Genomic DNA, 14628 nt, shown 5'->3' on the forward strand with positions numbered 1-14628 from the left:
ATTTTCACATATTGTTAGAATTAACAAATCAAAATATTATACTAGACACATTATTTCTTATGAATATTTCAGGTAAGTAATATCGTCATTATTTTATTGTAAATTTTTATTATCGTTTTTAAATTTATTAAACCCTTAATCATTATTAAAATATCCTAACTGTATGCATAAAACCTTATCCCGAAATAGGGGACATGAGTTCACGAACTTAGAAACAGAGCAAAATTTTGTCACGAAACAGGATCCAAACAAGAGGTCCGCAGAACAATTAATATAAAAAAAAGTTCAAACTATATAACTATAAATTATGTATTAACTTACTGTCAAAAGACCAAAGTTTAGCATACAAAAGCTTTCATACTGATATCATGCTTGGTTATTTTTAAATAAAATGTTAAAGTCGTAAGAGCCTTAATATACCGAAGTAGGGGGCACTTACCTTATAGTATTATTGTATAAACGTCATAATAACATCCTACTAATATTATAAATGCGAAAGTTTGGATGTCTGGATGTCCGTATGGATGTTTGAGTTTGTTACTCTTTCACGCAAAAACTACTGAACGGATTTTAATGAAACCATACAGTATTATTTTTTATAACACAGAATAACATTATAGGCTATAGGGGTAAAACAGGATCCACGCATACAAAGTCGCGGGCGGCCGCTAGTGCCCAATATATTGTTTGGATAAATTATCTATCAAATTATTATCTTCTTAGTTTCTTCTCCCTTTTCTTTATTTTAAGAAATGCTGTCAAAATATCTGATTACTTAACTAAAACTTGTAATAAATCTGTCACCCGGTAATGTCATGTTTCCAAATTATCTTGAATCATTTTATGGAAATATGGACATTTTACTATTAAAATATTGTTTGCGCTGTGTCATTTCTTAGTTTATTTATGTTTGTGCAGATTAATATCAATATTCATATCCAATAGACAGAATTGTGTTCGTGTAATAGGCAAGATGGACCAAAGTGACATATCCCTGAATACTTCGAATCGGCTGCTATCTGTTATTATCAGTGATAATGAGCTGGCGATGCAAGAGAAAGAGACGAGGAGGAAGGGATGCTTGTGGAACATCACCTTTGTTGAATACAACACCGGAATAATGTGTTACGTCAACCACATCAACTGACAGATTATGATACTACGCGCACGCCCACCACCACCACCGCCTCAGGCCCTGTCCTCGTCATCGTCCTCGTGCTCTTCATCGGGAGAGGAGTTCGTAACTCCCCCCGCCACGGGCGCGTCGAGCGGCGAGGGCGGGCCAACGACGCCGCCGCCGCCACCACGACCTGCGCGACGGGGACGTCCGCCGCTGCCGGCACGCTTAGGGTCAGCGAGGCAACCTGCCTCGCGCACGGCCCCCGCTACCGGTGGTGTAGTGCGCCGCATGCGATGGACTCAAACCATGAATGAGAACTGCATGCGCGCCTATTATGGGGCTACAGAAGGGGGAACCGTCCTGACTGCGTATCGTGATCGGATCCTATCTTTGTTTCAGAACCTTGAGCCGACCATCACCGTTTCTGCCCAACGATTATCGGATCAAGTGCGGGCTATTCAACGGTGCAGGCTGTTGGACCACTCTGTACTTGATCGACTCCGCCTGGAGGCGATGCCTGCTCGGACAACCCCCCTCTTAATGTCGGAGCCCCCTGCCCCGGCGTCGCCTACGGTGTCGCCATCGACACCACAAGCGGCGGGGGTAGCCTCTGATGTTGATGAGGGGGATTTGCCGAGTAGTGTAAGTAACCAGGTGAGTGAGCGATTGAGGAGGGCTTTGGAGGACGCTATTGGCCAGTATCGGTTCACGACAGATTCAAGGCCTCGACTACCGCGTTTGCCCACTCATAGACGTAATTTGGCGTTAATGGGAGCTCTGAATGCATTGTTAATCCCGTATATGCAGACTAGCGCAAATTTATTTGATACCCACTCGATCCTATATTGTGGTGCCATTGCGGTTTGTCGTGTTGCTGGTGTCCAGTTCCCGGATCCGGACAGAGCAGCGCGTCCTGGCGGGATGACACCCGCGTGGCAAATACGGATCGAGCGGCGTATTAATGCATTCAGAACTCTCATTGCAAAGCTAATTTGTTTTAGACGGGGCAATAATCGCCCCCGAGTCATGCGTTTTGTGGCACAAGCCTTTGCTGGGACAGGCGTTCTACCTCAGGACTACATGGCATGTGTCACAGAACGCATTGACTACCTAAAGCAAAAAGTCTATGCATGGGCAAACCGTATTCGTCGCTATAAAGAACGCGTGAACAGATACTGGCAAAATCGCGTCTTCCAAAGTGACCAGAGGAGGGTGTACCGGAGATGGGAGGGATCTGATCAACGTGTGAGCGACGGGCAGCTGCCAGATGTCAATACCATGATTGATTTCTGGCGTGGCATTTGGTCGATGCCCGTTGAACATACGGAGGGTGATTGGATGCGTGTAATTGAGCGTGAATGTGAGTCCATCGAATCTATGGGGTCTATTGTTATAGACCCCGAAGACGTTAGTAGTGCAATCAGTACGGCCCAGAACTGGAAGAGCCCTGGACCGGACGGATTGCACAACTTTTGGATTAAATGGATTCGATGCTCACATGACCGCTTAGCAACACAATTTCAAGAAGCCCTCGAGCTCGGGTCCCTTCCAGCCTTCATGACTACCGGTGTCACCACCTTGCTCTACAAATCTGGTAGTACCATGGACCCAAAAAATTACAGACCAATCACATGCTTACCTACCATCTACAAGCTCCTTACATCTATTCTGACCACAAAAATTAACACACATATTGTCGCGAACAATATTTTGGCCCCTGCTCAGAATGGATGTAAGGTTGGGTCTCGTGGTACTAAAGAGCTCCTCCTCATAGACATGACCATTAGCCAACAAGTTCGGCGGAGCAGGAAAGCTCTCTCTGCTGCCTGGATTGACTATAAGAAGGCCTATGATTCGGTGCCTCATTCATGGCTGGAGAGGATTTTAGAGTTGTATAAGGTTGATGCAACTCTGAGATCCTTTTTACGCTCATGCATGGGGCAGTGGACTACAGTCCTTCGGCAGCCAGGTGGTGGTGAGAGGTCTCCTGATCCATTGAACTTCATAAGGATTGAGCGAGGCATTTTCCAGGGTGACAGTTTGAGTCCCTTATGGTTCTGCCTAGCACTGAATCCTCTTAGCACTCTGTTAAAGGATTCAGGGCTTGGTTATCGGCTTCGAAGAGGGGGTGAGGTCATTAGTCACCTGCTCTACATGGATGATCTCAAGTTGTTCGCACCAAAACGACAAGACCTGGTGAAGTTGCTAAAAACCACACAGGTATTTAGCAACGCCATCAGGATGGAGTTCGGTGTAGACAAGTGTGCGGTCTTACATGTAGAGCGGGGAAAAGTTGTGAATTCTCCGAATTTACAACTTTCTGAGACAATGACACTCAAATCTCTCTCCGAAACTGAGACCTATAAGTATCTTGGTATGTCAGAATCGTTAGGTATATCGGTAGAAGACATCAAAAAATCGGTGAAAGAACGCTTTTGTAGCCGACTGACAAAAGTTCTTAATAGCCTTTTGTCTGGCGGCAACAAAGCAAGAGCTTTCAACGGTTGGGTGATGCCTCTACTAATATACTCCTTCGGCATACTAAGATGGACTCAGACCGAGCTTGAAGCCCTGGATAGGAAGGTACGTCAGCAGCTTACACAACATCGCATGTTACATCCGCGCTCATCTGTAATGAGACTTTACATTCCACGGAAGTGGGGAGGTCGAGGCTTTCTAAATGCCAAGAACCTCCACAACCGTGAAGTGTGCAGTCTCAGGGATTATTTCCTTGCAAATGAGTGCGGAATGCATCGCGATGTTGTGGCAGTTGACAAAGGCCTCACGCCGCTCTCCTTGGCGAACGAGAACTGGCGCAAGCCAAAGGTACTGAGCGTCGCGGATCGGAAGGGCGTATGGAAGAGCAAGGAGCTGCACGGGAGGTTCTATCGGGCCCTAACAGGTCCCGATGTGGACCTCCTCGCCTCGGTGAACTGGCTACGCTTCGGTGACCTCTTCGGGGAAACCGAGGGTTTTGCTTGTGCAATTGCTGACGAGGTAATGATGACGAACAACTACCGAAAATATATCTTGAAGGACGGTACGGTCGACATTTGTCGAGCATGCCACCGTCCCGGAGAGTCACTCAGGCATATAATTTCTGGTTGTTCGCATCTTGCTAATGGTGAGTATTTGCACAGGCATAACCTAGTAGCCAGAATCATCCATCAGCAACTTGCTCTTCAGTACGGCCTTCTTGAATCTGAGTCGCCATATTACCAGTACCAGCCGGTGCCAGTTCTTGAAAATGGTCATGCATTGCTCTATTGGGATCGGTCTATCATCACAGACAGGACTATTGTCTGTAATAAACCTGATATTGTGGTGGTTGACCGATCCCAACGTCGGGCAGTGCTCGTTGACATCACCATCCCGCATGACGAAAACCTCGTGAAGGCCGAGAAGGAAAAACAAAGCAAATACCTTGACTTGGCCCACGAGGTGACCGCCATGTGGGATGTTGACTCGACGATCATTGTCCCGATAGTTGTCTCGGCAAACGGGCTAATAGCGAAGAGCTTCGACCAACATCTAAAGAAGCTCTCGCTAGATGGTTGGCTCAAGGGTCAGATTCAAAAGGCGGTGATCCTCAGCACGGCACGCATTGTCCGGAGGTTCCTCAGCCTGTGACCCTGACCACCGGTAGCTTGGGCCCTGCTCCGCTGCCAGCGGGTTAACTATTTTTAAGATTTTTGTTTTTATAATGTATTTTTATTTTTTGATAATTAGGTACATTGTAAAAAGAAAAAATTAAAAATAAGAAAGAAAATTGAATAAAGAAATAATAATAATAATAATAATGATTCTTTATTCAAGTAACCATGACTCAGTTTGTTAGTAACAATTGCACTTAAAAACTATGTTAGTTGAAACAAGATGTAAAATAAATTGAATTTAGATTTAGATTTAGAATTGAAATAAGTATCATAATAAATTATACTCATTTCAATTCCAAACCCACAATTAAGTGTGAGGTTATGCATACATGAGTCATCCCCGCTTCACTCCATAGGCTGTGTCACAGCAATGCCTCACGTACACACAATCCAACCTGCTCGCAATCATGAGCTGCCTGTTTAAGATGAGCTGCCTGCAGGATCTGTTGCAACAGCCACTTTTCTGGAGCATTTTAACAATTTATTTGATTTACTTAATGCGCATGCATTCACCAGACTGGCAAGAAGGGAAGCAATCAGTGTGTATAATATTAATTAAAAGATTTTGTTTAATAGAGAACAGAAGGTTCTCCACTGAATCTGCCTAGTAAAGGCTGCCAAAAAAAAATAAAAATATTAAAAAATTCATACCTCCTTGTTTTATTGAAGCAGCTCTATAATGTACATTTGTTTAGTTTTGAGCAAGTTAGAGCAGTTAAGCCATAAAATTTGTTTCTTCATATCATAACTTCTTGCTTTAAATTAAATGAATGAATGAATAAATAAAACTTGAATAATTGTGAAAGAACTGCGCTGCCCAGACAGTAGATTTATTAAATTAGTTATAGCTTTCGATGTTTAGGTTTCACAAATTGAATACCTTACTATGAAGTTTTCACAGTTATATCCTAAATCCTCTCAAAATTTGGTTGTGTTGGATGAGTTTTTTGAAAAGATCACTCTGTCCAGGGATATCCGTAACCGAAACTTTCGGTTATCCGAAACCGTAACCGATTTAAAAGTTTCGGATGTAGGCAGTTTTAATTGTTTTTGTATAGCATTATATGTAAAGGCAAAACAGTCTGATTTACCTTTATAATGCCATCTAGTATAAATTTATATTATTTATTACTTTTTATTCGATGTAAAGTGTGCGGCCATGAATGAACCGAAAAAAATATCCGTAACCGAAACCGGTATAATATTATTCCTATATCCGTAACCGTACCTATCCATAACCGAAACTACATAATATCCATAACAGCCCTAAGTAACTCAGTCCACACGCACATGGCTCAAGGGTATAGGTATTTACAGCTTAATTACTATCCATTCGCTTTAAGTTTGCCGCTGGCGATATGACGTCACTCGAAGGGAAACGTCTATAACTATAACAAACTATATTTAGAATGTTTTTTATTTATTAATATTGATAAGAATTGTGTATTTGCATAAAATAAGACACATTAATTGCGTTTAATCACTAACCGATTGCCTTGAATCGCGGTTGGGGGAGGGGACGCGCGTTTAGTTATGGAGTAGTGTCGATGGGAATGAAGATGTATGGTCCTTATAAATAACCCATTACCCAGGACACTACTGGCTTGGTAGTGTAGAAGGGAAAAAATATTCCCCACGACACTACTGGTAGTGTGGTTTGTTGGTGCGGTCGGTCAGAAGGGCGGCAAACTTAGCGCGAACGGGTAGTATGTATGAGCCATTCCACACGTGTACATAGGTACGAGTAGTACCTATGGCATGCTATGCTAATAATAATTATTATTGTTTTTGCAACACGTCTAGCATAAATATGTAGGGTATACCTACTAGGTAAAAATAGGTGATTTATTGTAGGGCTTTTGTTCACACGGAAAAAATGACAAAGTTTTTAGTTAGGTACTTATCAAATAGGTAGTAGTAACATATATGTAGAAAACAGGAACTTAGATGCCAACGAAAGAAAATAGGCTATCAAATGTTGTTTTGGGGACTTACCTTTATAAAAATATCACATTTAAAAATTCATACCATTTGTTGTTATTTAAAAAACAATGTCAATTTTGACGATTAACTGAAAGTCTATTATCTATGAATATAGTAGCGATATATGGTATCCAGCGGCAATGGCAGTGCAAAATTTTGACAATGACTGTAGTTATCATACTTCGAGTTTGTCCATGGAGACGGCAAAAGTCCTTTAGTTGGCCATAAAGTAAACTTAACGAAAAATGTTACTTAATTGATACCGAGGCGCAACCTGAAAGCATTGCTAAGTGTGCTCCTCGTTACTGGTTCATCGTTCGTCATCGTCATTGTTCGTAAAAACCGGGTCGCGGCAGGCAAATAATAAAATTAGTCTTATGTCTTCTCCCTTATTAACTTCGATGGATAAATAGCTAAACCTCCTTGCGCGTAACTGACGTTTGTTGGAAAACCGATTTTTTCAGGCCATCGGATTTTAATTTCAAAAGTCATTGACCAATCCCAGTTCATATAATAACTATTATGACGTTTTCTATTGGCCAAAAGATTTAACTCTCTAAAAATCCGCGTGCAACCATATCCTGCTTAAATATTGTGCACTTTATTGAGCACAGATTAAACAAGCTAAATGACAAATAGAATAGATTGAAATGACAGATTGCACTTGAATTACCCTACAGGACTTCCCGTCAGATCATTTTGTTTACAAACATCCTGAAAGATGGAGGTTAATAAAATTGATTGATTCCTATTTATTTGGCATTAAAGTAGGTATACGGGTCATTCCATAAAAATCTGTATAATTTCGACGTCATTTTGTCCTAAACTTTTTTAAGATGCTTTTGAATACTTTATTAGTGTAAATTATAGTTTATTAATTAATTATGTTATGTCTAAAAGGGCCAGTCACTTTATGCTTTATTTTAGGAGAAATTATAATTTTCAATTTTTTCATACTACACTACTCCTATACATGACATAATAAAGTACAAAACTTATAACCTTAACATTTATAGATAAGTTAATATACTTATAGTCCAGTCAATGAATGCCTTAACGACGGTGTAGAGAGAAATCCGTGGAACACAATTTCTGACCTCGGGACTTTATTTAGCCTAGTTAGGTGGTGAACATAGCAAAAGTGGGCCCTTAGCCCTTGAGCCGGCGGGGAGAGGGGGGTTTAAAGGTACCACTTTTCGGTTTTTCGCTTAATCCTCGGAAACTATGCGTCCTAGTGACATGACTACTATGAACCAAAAAAAGCTTATTCAATTTGCTACAGGTGAGACCGTCAAGTTTTTCTATATCTTGTATAGTTTTTGCGGCATCTGCTCTAGAAGGTCTGTAAAATTGGAAATTTTATTGTTGTCTTACATGTTCCTTTCAGGAGAAAATCGACTAAATCAACATTGAGCAAACACTATAGACATGCGGGAGCATGTTAAGCCGAGTTCCTGCGAGGGGACTACACCGTGCGTATATTTAGACGAATCACTTTAAGCCACTTTTGACTCCTCATCACTCAAAAACTACTGTGCATTAACTCTTCAAATTTGGCTCATGTGTTGAGACTTGCAAGATATACATCAGTTTCAAATTTCTTTTTAACCTTTCTAACCTTTTCGATTTTGCGATACGATTGGTCGTTCAACAGCGAACGTCAGCTGTTTTGACCAATCGTATCGCAGAATCGAGAAGCGTGTCTGGATTGTCGACGTTAAAAGTTACCGTAATCGGGGCTCTGTTCCTATCCACGACATTGTCAGCGGGGTGCCACCGTCTATACCGGATCGCTGGTAGCGGTTTTTTGCCATGTTGGAAACCATATAGTTGAACGATGGTAGCGCCCCCCTGTCATTGAGTTTGGTGGGACAGTTCAGCGTGGGTCTGTGGGTCATCATATAAAGGCGCTTTTTACCCGACTGCACCAAAAGGAGGTATTAAGTCTAGACACTCAGGACTATTGAAGAGAACAAGGTTTTAATTATAAAATTGCCTTTTTGATATTATGTGATGGGTGTGCCTGTTTTTGTCGCAAATGGAGTCAATTTTACGAGTAATTTCTGACTTGGCAGTCCACAACAGTATGTTTCTTTAGAAACTTGTGCCCCGTACAACCAAACTGTGGAATGGAGTGTAGGACTGCAGGTATATTCAAGACTGAGTAATATCTTCACAAAACCGAAGATGATGGAATCAAATGCACGATGATTGTAACACTAAATAAATCTTGATTTTGTGGGCGGCCATCGAAATACACACGCGTGCGAGTGAATGCTAATAAACTAATATTTCGAGGCTTATTCCACTATTCCCCGTTAACGCCAATTTCAAAATAAAATCCTAATATAATTTGGCTCCAATTTGGCGTTAACGGGGAATAGTGAACAAAAAGTTCACTAATCCCCGTTGACGGGGATTGACAACGGGGAATAGTGGAATAAATAAATTAGCTGAAGCCTCTTCCGCCCGGTAGCCAATCGAACTCAAAAATCCGCCCCTACTGGAAATCAAACATGGGAGCACTGGGTCTGAACTTCTGAAGCAAGTTTAAAAGTTTAAAAAGGTTAAAAAGATTGTTACACAACAAGACAGATCGTGAACCAAATAGTTAAATGAATTTTCTGAAAATTATTATTCAGAATAATCCAGATACATTTTTATTACACGTAATGGTTAATTTAATTACCATTACTTATTTCACATTAGTTCAAAAACCACTGGAAGCTTTGCCTTACTAATGTACGCACTGTTTGAGTTATCTTGCCTTGGCCAGCCCGCCATTAAAATCAAACGATATTTCATGACAGCCAATTCATAAGTTCGCGTTCGATAAACTTCATACAGACAGATCATCCTTGTAGCTCTGGCAGAGAGCCAGCAATTATTCACTAGCTTCTGCCCACGGCTTTGCGTGTGTGGAAAAGTATTATGGAAACACTAAACTTAATTTTTTTATATCCACAACGAATAACATGACCTGCATCTCACCTGATGGAAAGTGATGGTCAGGCCGAAGGTGGAAGCGAGCTTCACCCGGAATCCTCAATCATAGACGAACGGGCTGTTAACATTGTTGTTATGGGGATATACTTAAGTAAGATGGTGGTAGCTAGCCCAGGCAGACAGAAAAATCTGACGACACTGGGCAATCATCCGGGACCTCTCACTACTGCTTCAAAATAACTAATACAACTAACTTACCCTAGGCTACAAATTAAGAAGAGCGTCAAAAACATTGCCTTTGGAATATCAATTAACGCTCGCACTACTACTATTGTAGGCGGATTTTGATGAAACTTTATTATATGTAATACAACGCTACATTACGCTAACTGTAACATGACAAGAAAAATCTACTATTAATTAAGAAAAATGTATTATCCAGGCGCCATTGCAATTTGTATTGTTTACAAAATAAATCTACAGCGCGTGGGCGTCTGCTATTCAGGAGTTCGCTAAAAATAATACTCCAAACTCATCCATTGCATTAGTTAGGGCATTGTACGAGTGTTATTTTGACATACGTTCTATCTTTATATAACATCTCTGAAGGATATGACGCGATTGCCCTAATGCTACTAATATTTTGAACACCCTAAAGCATTGTTCCCAAAGGGGGGGCGCGCCCCCCAGGGGAGGCGCAAAGACCTTTAAAGGGGGGCGCGGGCTATCTGTGTACTCAAGTATAAAAAAATCTGCGACCGCTGAGAGAATGCATTCCAGACTGCTCGATACGACCAATAAATAATCTTGACTGGAGGAGGGGGGCGCGGAATTTTCGTAAGGTCAAAAGGGGACGCGTCTCAAATAAGTTTGGGAACCAATGCAATAAAGTATCCTTAATTTACAAAGTAGGTCGTAATTCGTGACAAAATAACTATATTTTGATTCCACGACCACCAATACAGCATTATTTAATAATATAATATTCAGCTAAGAACTTTTATGTAAAGTAATTACAAATTTGACGTTTCATTTCCCGCTCGCCAAGGAGCTGTCAAAACTTTTATTGGGAAAAAGCGCGCGAAAATTAGCGCATTTGTGATACCATGTTCAGTTTTGGAAATATTACTATTTTATATTCGTCTTAATTTACTAAAAAAAATATTTATTTACTAAAATTAATAAATAATTTGTGTTAATTTTCCTGTGAACATGTTTTTTGTAAAGTCATTAGTTTATCTCTTGGCAAGGTTTAGACACTAATCATAGTTTTTATTATTATGACATTCATTGCCTATAAAATTTCTTAGATCGCAAACACAAAATTAGTTTTTGTTAATAAAATAACTTATAACCGCGAAAATATAATGTTTCATGTATTTTTTGAGATCTTTCTTCAGTGAGAAAAATTTCAAACTGCACAATGTATGAAATACACAAGGGTGTCTGGGACGGGCGCTTATCGGCCGTGATTCATACAAAGTATTCATAATAATGTCTTTTGCAAATAGATAAATGGGTTTTTTACGTTTATAGAAACCAAAAAGTGCTGACTTTTGACTAAAAGAGTACGAATTCAGGTTCAGGCCTCCACAATCCGTCTATCCAGCGTGTGTAGGTCAAGTACTCCTAAGTGCCTCAAGCAGGCACATAGTACGCAGAACTGATGGCCGATGGGGCAGCAAGGTTCTGGAGTGGAGGCCACGTACTGGAAAACGCAGCCGACGTCCACCCACAAGGTGGACCGATAAAGGTAGCAGGAAGGCGCTGGACGCAGGTCGCTACCAACCGGGCAACATGGAAAGCATTGGGGGAGGCCTACGTTCAGCAGTGGACGTCCTACGGCTGAGATGATGAGGTCAGCGTATATTAAAGAGGGTCGTGCTCCTGTAGTTGAAGCAATTTTAACATTTAGTAATGAAGATTTTTTATTGTTACAGTTCAACGATGGACCAGCGCTGATGTTCGCAGATGAGTTCAAACAGACGCTAGAGAGGTACCTATTCGGTATCTGTCCACAGAATTTTAAGGTATCTAACTTACATTTCCCTAAAAGATCGTACCTACACCAACAAAAATTTGCAAGAAAATATTTGGCGTAGTGGTTAATTTTAAGTAACTACAAGGTCGTGGGACTCCTGGGTTCGATCCCTGCACAATGCAAAAATACAAGCATGTCTATCTTGTTGGCTAAGAATTTTCTGTGTAGGTATTTTGTTTACAAAAAAGGTATTTTAAACTTGTTTTACATAAAAAATGCTCTTTTCAAACTTAAATGTGACAGTTGTGTTGGAACTGTACATTTTCATTGTTACGGGAAATAGGAGTATTTTCAAACTTTTGTCTAAAACAAGCTATTGTTTTAGTTGTCAGTAAATTGCTGGCACTTGTTATTTTCAAGCTAATTTGCAAAAGAAACTGATACAGATGACCTAAACTGCCTAAACTGAACTGTCCCACCAAACTCATTGACAGGGGGACGCCACTATCGTTCAACTTTAAAGTTTCCAATATGGCAAAAATTGGAACCAGCGATCCGGTATTGACGGTGGCGCCCCGCTGTCAATTTCACGGATAGGACAGTTCAGTATATTGGGTCTTTAATGGCATTTTATTGACATTAAGCTATAAGTCCGAGTTCATTCGATCCCGCAGCGAATGGTGGATGACAAATATTTTCAAGTAGTCTCGTTGGTCGCAGATGCAGCTCGGGCTGAAGAACAAGAACGTGACAGCTCCCAGCTGTGACGTAGACGCTGAGCAGCAGGACCTGGCTGGAAGGTGAAGTATTATGTGTTTTCAACCCACAAAGGTCATAGCTGATTTATCAACTCGGAAAGGGATCAACACCTATCGCCTTTTACGCGCGGTCATCCGCGAGGCGATGCGATTACGTTACGGCGCAGATAAGTGTGCGTTGCAGTATGGAGTTTCATACAAAGAATACTGACCGCCTCGAGTTGATACGGTTACGTCCCTTATCTGGGTTGATAGTGCTACGTTCTTTAAGGAGAATCTCTTGGCATCTCACCTGATGGAAAATGATGATCACGCCGGTTTCACTCAGAATCCTAAACTTTGTTAAGGGTACTGGCTAACTTAGCTGCAACTGCCGAAACAAAACAATGATTTTAACATTTTATAGCGACATAAAATTTATGATAACTAGCCAAAACCAATAAATCCGAGCATAAAATTTTGACCCTCTGAGAATCGAACCTGACACCTCTGGGTTGAGACAGATGGTCATCACTTTAGGTAGTTAAAACTAACCGTGTGGTTCAAGCAGAGTAGAATAGAATAGGACCAATCCTACTCTTCTCCTAGATGCAACTTCGTAAGCGACTAAGGCCCAGAACACACGGTGAAACGCAACTGCAACGAAACTGCAACTTCTAGTTACTTTTGAGTTGCATCTAAGTTTCTGCCTTAGCGTCCGTTGAGAGACCACACATGACGCGACCAGTTTGAAACTGTAACTAGAAGTTGCAGTTTCGTTGCAGTTGCGTGTAACCGTGTGTTCTGGACCTAAGGGAGAAAAATGCTACCATCAGGAATAGCCTTGTGACAAGAGTGTAGGCCAATTCGTCCCTTTTGCCACTAATTTACTGGTCGTCCTGTAATGGAGACTATACGACCTGATGATGATGATGATAGTCTGACTTCAAGACAGGTTCCACCACCTGTTCAGTTCATATCCTTGGATAGTCCAATAGTTGCTTCGAAATGTACGTCATGAGGTATCTTTTAGCTCTCAATATCTTTCGTAAATTATAACGAAGAGTTAATAATAATCTATGTTTTAAGTATCGAGTGTTTTGTTGGCGTCTAGACAAATGGGTGTGAGATGTGATGACATCCAAGTAATATGGCTTTCCGCCAGTCCCATTTTACTATTACGTGTTTATTATGATTTGAAAAATAATTTGTATTTTTTTATTTCAGACTGGCAACACTATCGTTGCGAGCGCACTCCGCTTCGCGCGATGACTGTTCGAGGCTCGGCACAGCGCTCGCGAACACGCTCGGCGAGCTTGCGCGAACTGCTGCTAACCGAGCGGCGAACAATAATGGTAAACTTTTTATTTTGACTTGAGAAATATTTTTTTTCGTACTGAAAAAAGCTCTTAAATAAGAATCGAACCCGTCCGAAGTCCAGCGCAAACTGCTTAATCAAATAGAAATTAAATACCTAGGCATCGTATTTAATACCCAGATAACCGTTGTTTTGTTCTATCTCAAATTAAACTGTCAACGAAATGTTATTTGAACTTGGGTTAGATCACATTGACGTCATAATCAACGAGAATGACCTACACACGCAACATAAAATGATAATTTTACTCTACCTTTAGTTTCTAAATCCGAATCAAATGTGTCTCACACCTATTTATTATAATATTACTGCGGCAACTCCGGCGACTTGGTAAAGCGCCAGATTTCTGAAAGAAACTCATATTAATATTAGTGTAATATTCAAGTGACGGACACAAGTGAAATAGATGCAGTTGGTCTCGTTCGTTAATTTCAGCCGAATGACGTCCACTGCTGGACAAAGGCCTCCCCCAAGGTTTTCCACAATGCACGGTCCTGCGCTGCCCGCATCCAGGCTCTTCCCGCGACCTTTACCAGATCGTCGGTCCACCTAGTAGGAGGCCTGCCCACGTTACGTCTTCCAGCCCGTGGTCGCCACTCAAGAACTTTTCTGCCCCAACGGCCATCGTCTCTACGAGCTATGTGCCCCGCCCACTGCCACTTGATTTTAGCAATTCTGCGAGCTATGTCGGTCACTTTGGTTCTCCTCCTCTCCTCTCCTGGTCTCGTTACAATAGTAAATTGCAGAGAGAATAATACTAGCGCCAAATTTTTACTTTAGCCTTGGAAATGACTATCAGGTCATCCAGTGCTTTTCTAAAAAATACT

General features: G+C 41.2%; 1 protein-coding gene across 2 annotated transcripts in view; it reads left to right on the plus strand.

Annotated features, from left to right (window-relative positions):
• Nucleotides 1-14628, plus strand: part of LOC135086170 (uncharacterized) — a 29078-nt gene that overhangs the window by 13044 nt on the left and 1406 nt on the right. The window contains exons 2-4 of one of the 2 annotated variants that reach the window (XM_063980974.1): nt 11646-11735; nt 12392-12486; nt 13651-13778. In XM_063980974.1, the coding sequence (XP_063837044.1) occupies nt 11646-11735; nt 12392-12486; nt 13651-13778 (313 nt within the window). The remainder of the gene's footprint in view (nt 1-11645; nt 11736-12391; nt 12487-13650; nt 13779-14628) is intronic. The other variant, XM_063980975.1, reaches the window with a different exon arrangement.

The sequence above is a fragment of the Ostrinia nubilalis genome, chromosome 30 (assembly GCF_963855985.1).
Source record: "Ostrinia nubilalis chromosome 30, ilOstNubi1.1, whole genome shotgun sequence".
NCBI classification, from domain to species: Eukaryota; Metazoa; Arthropoda; class Insecta; order Lepidoptera; family Crambidae; genus Ostrinia; species Ostrinia nubilalis.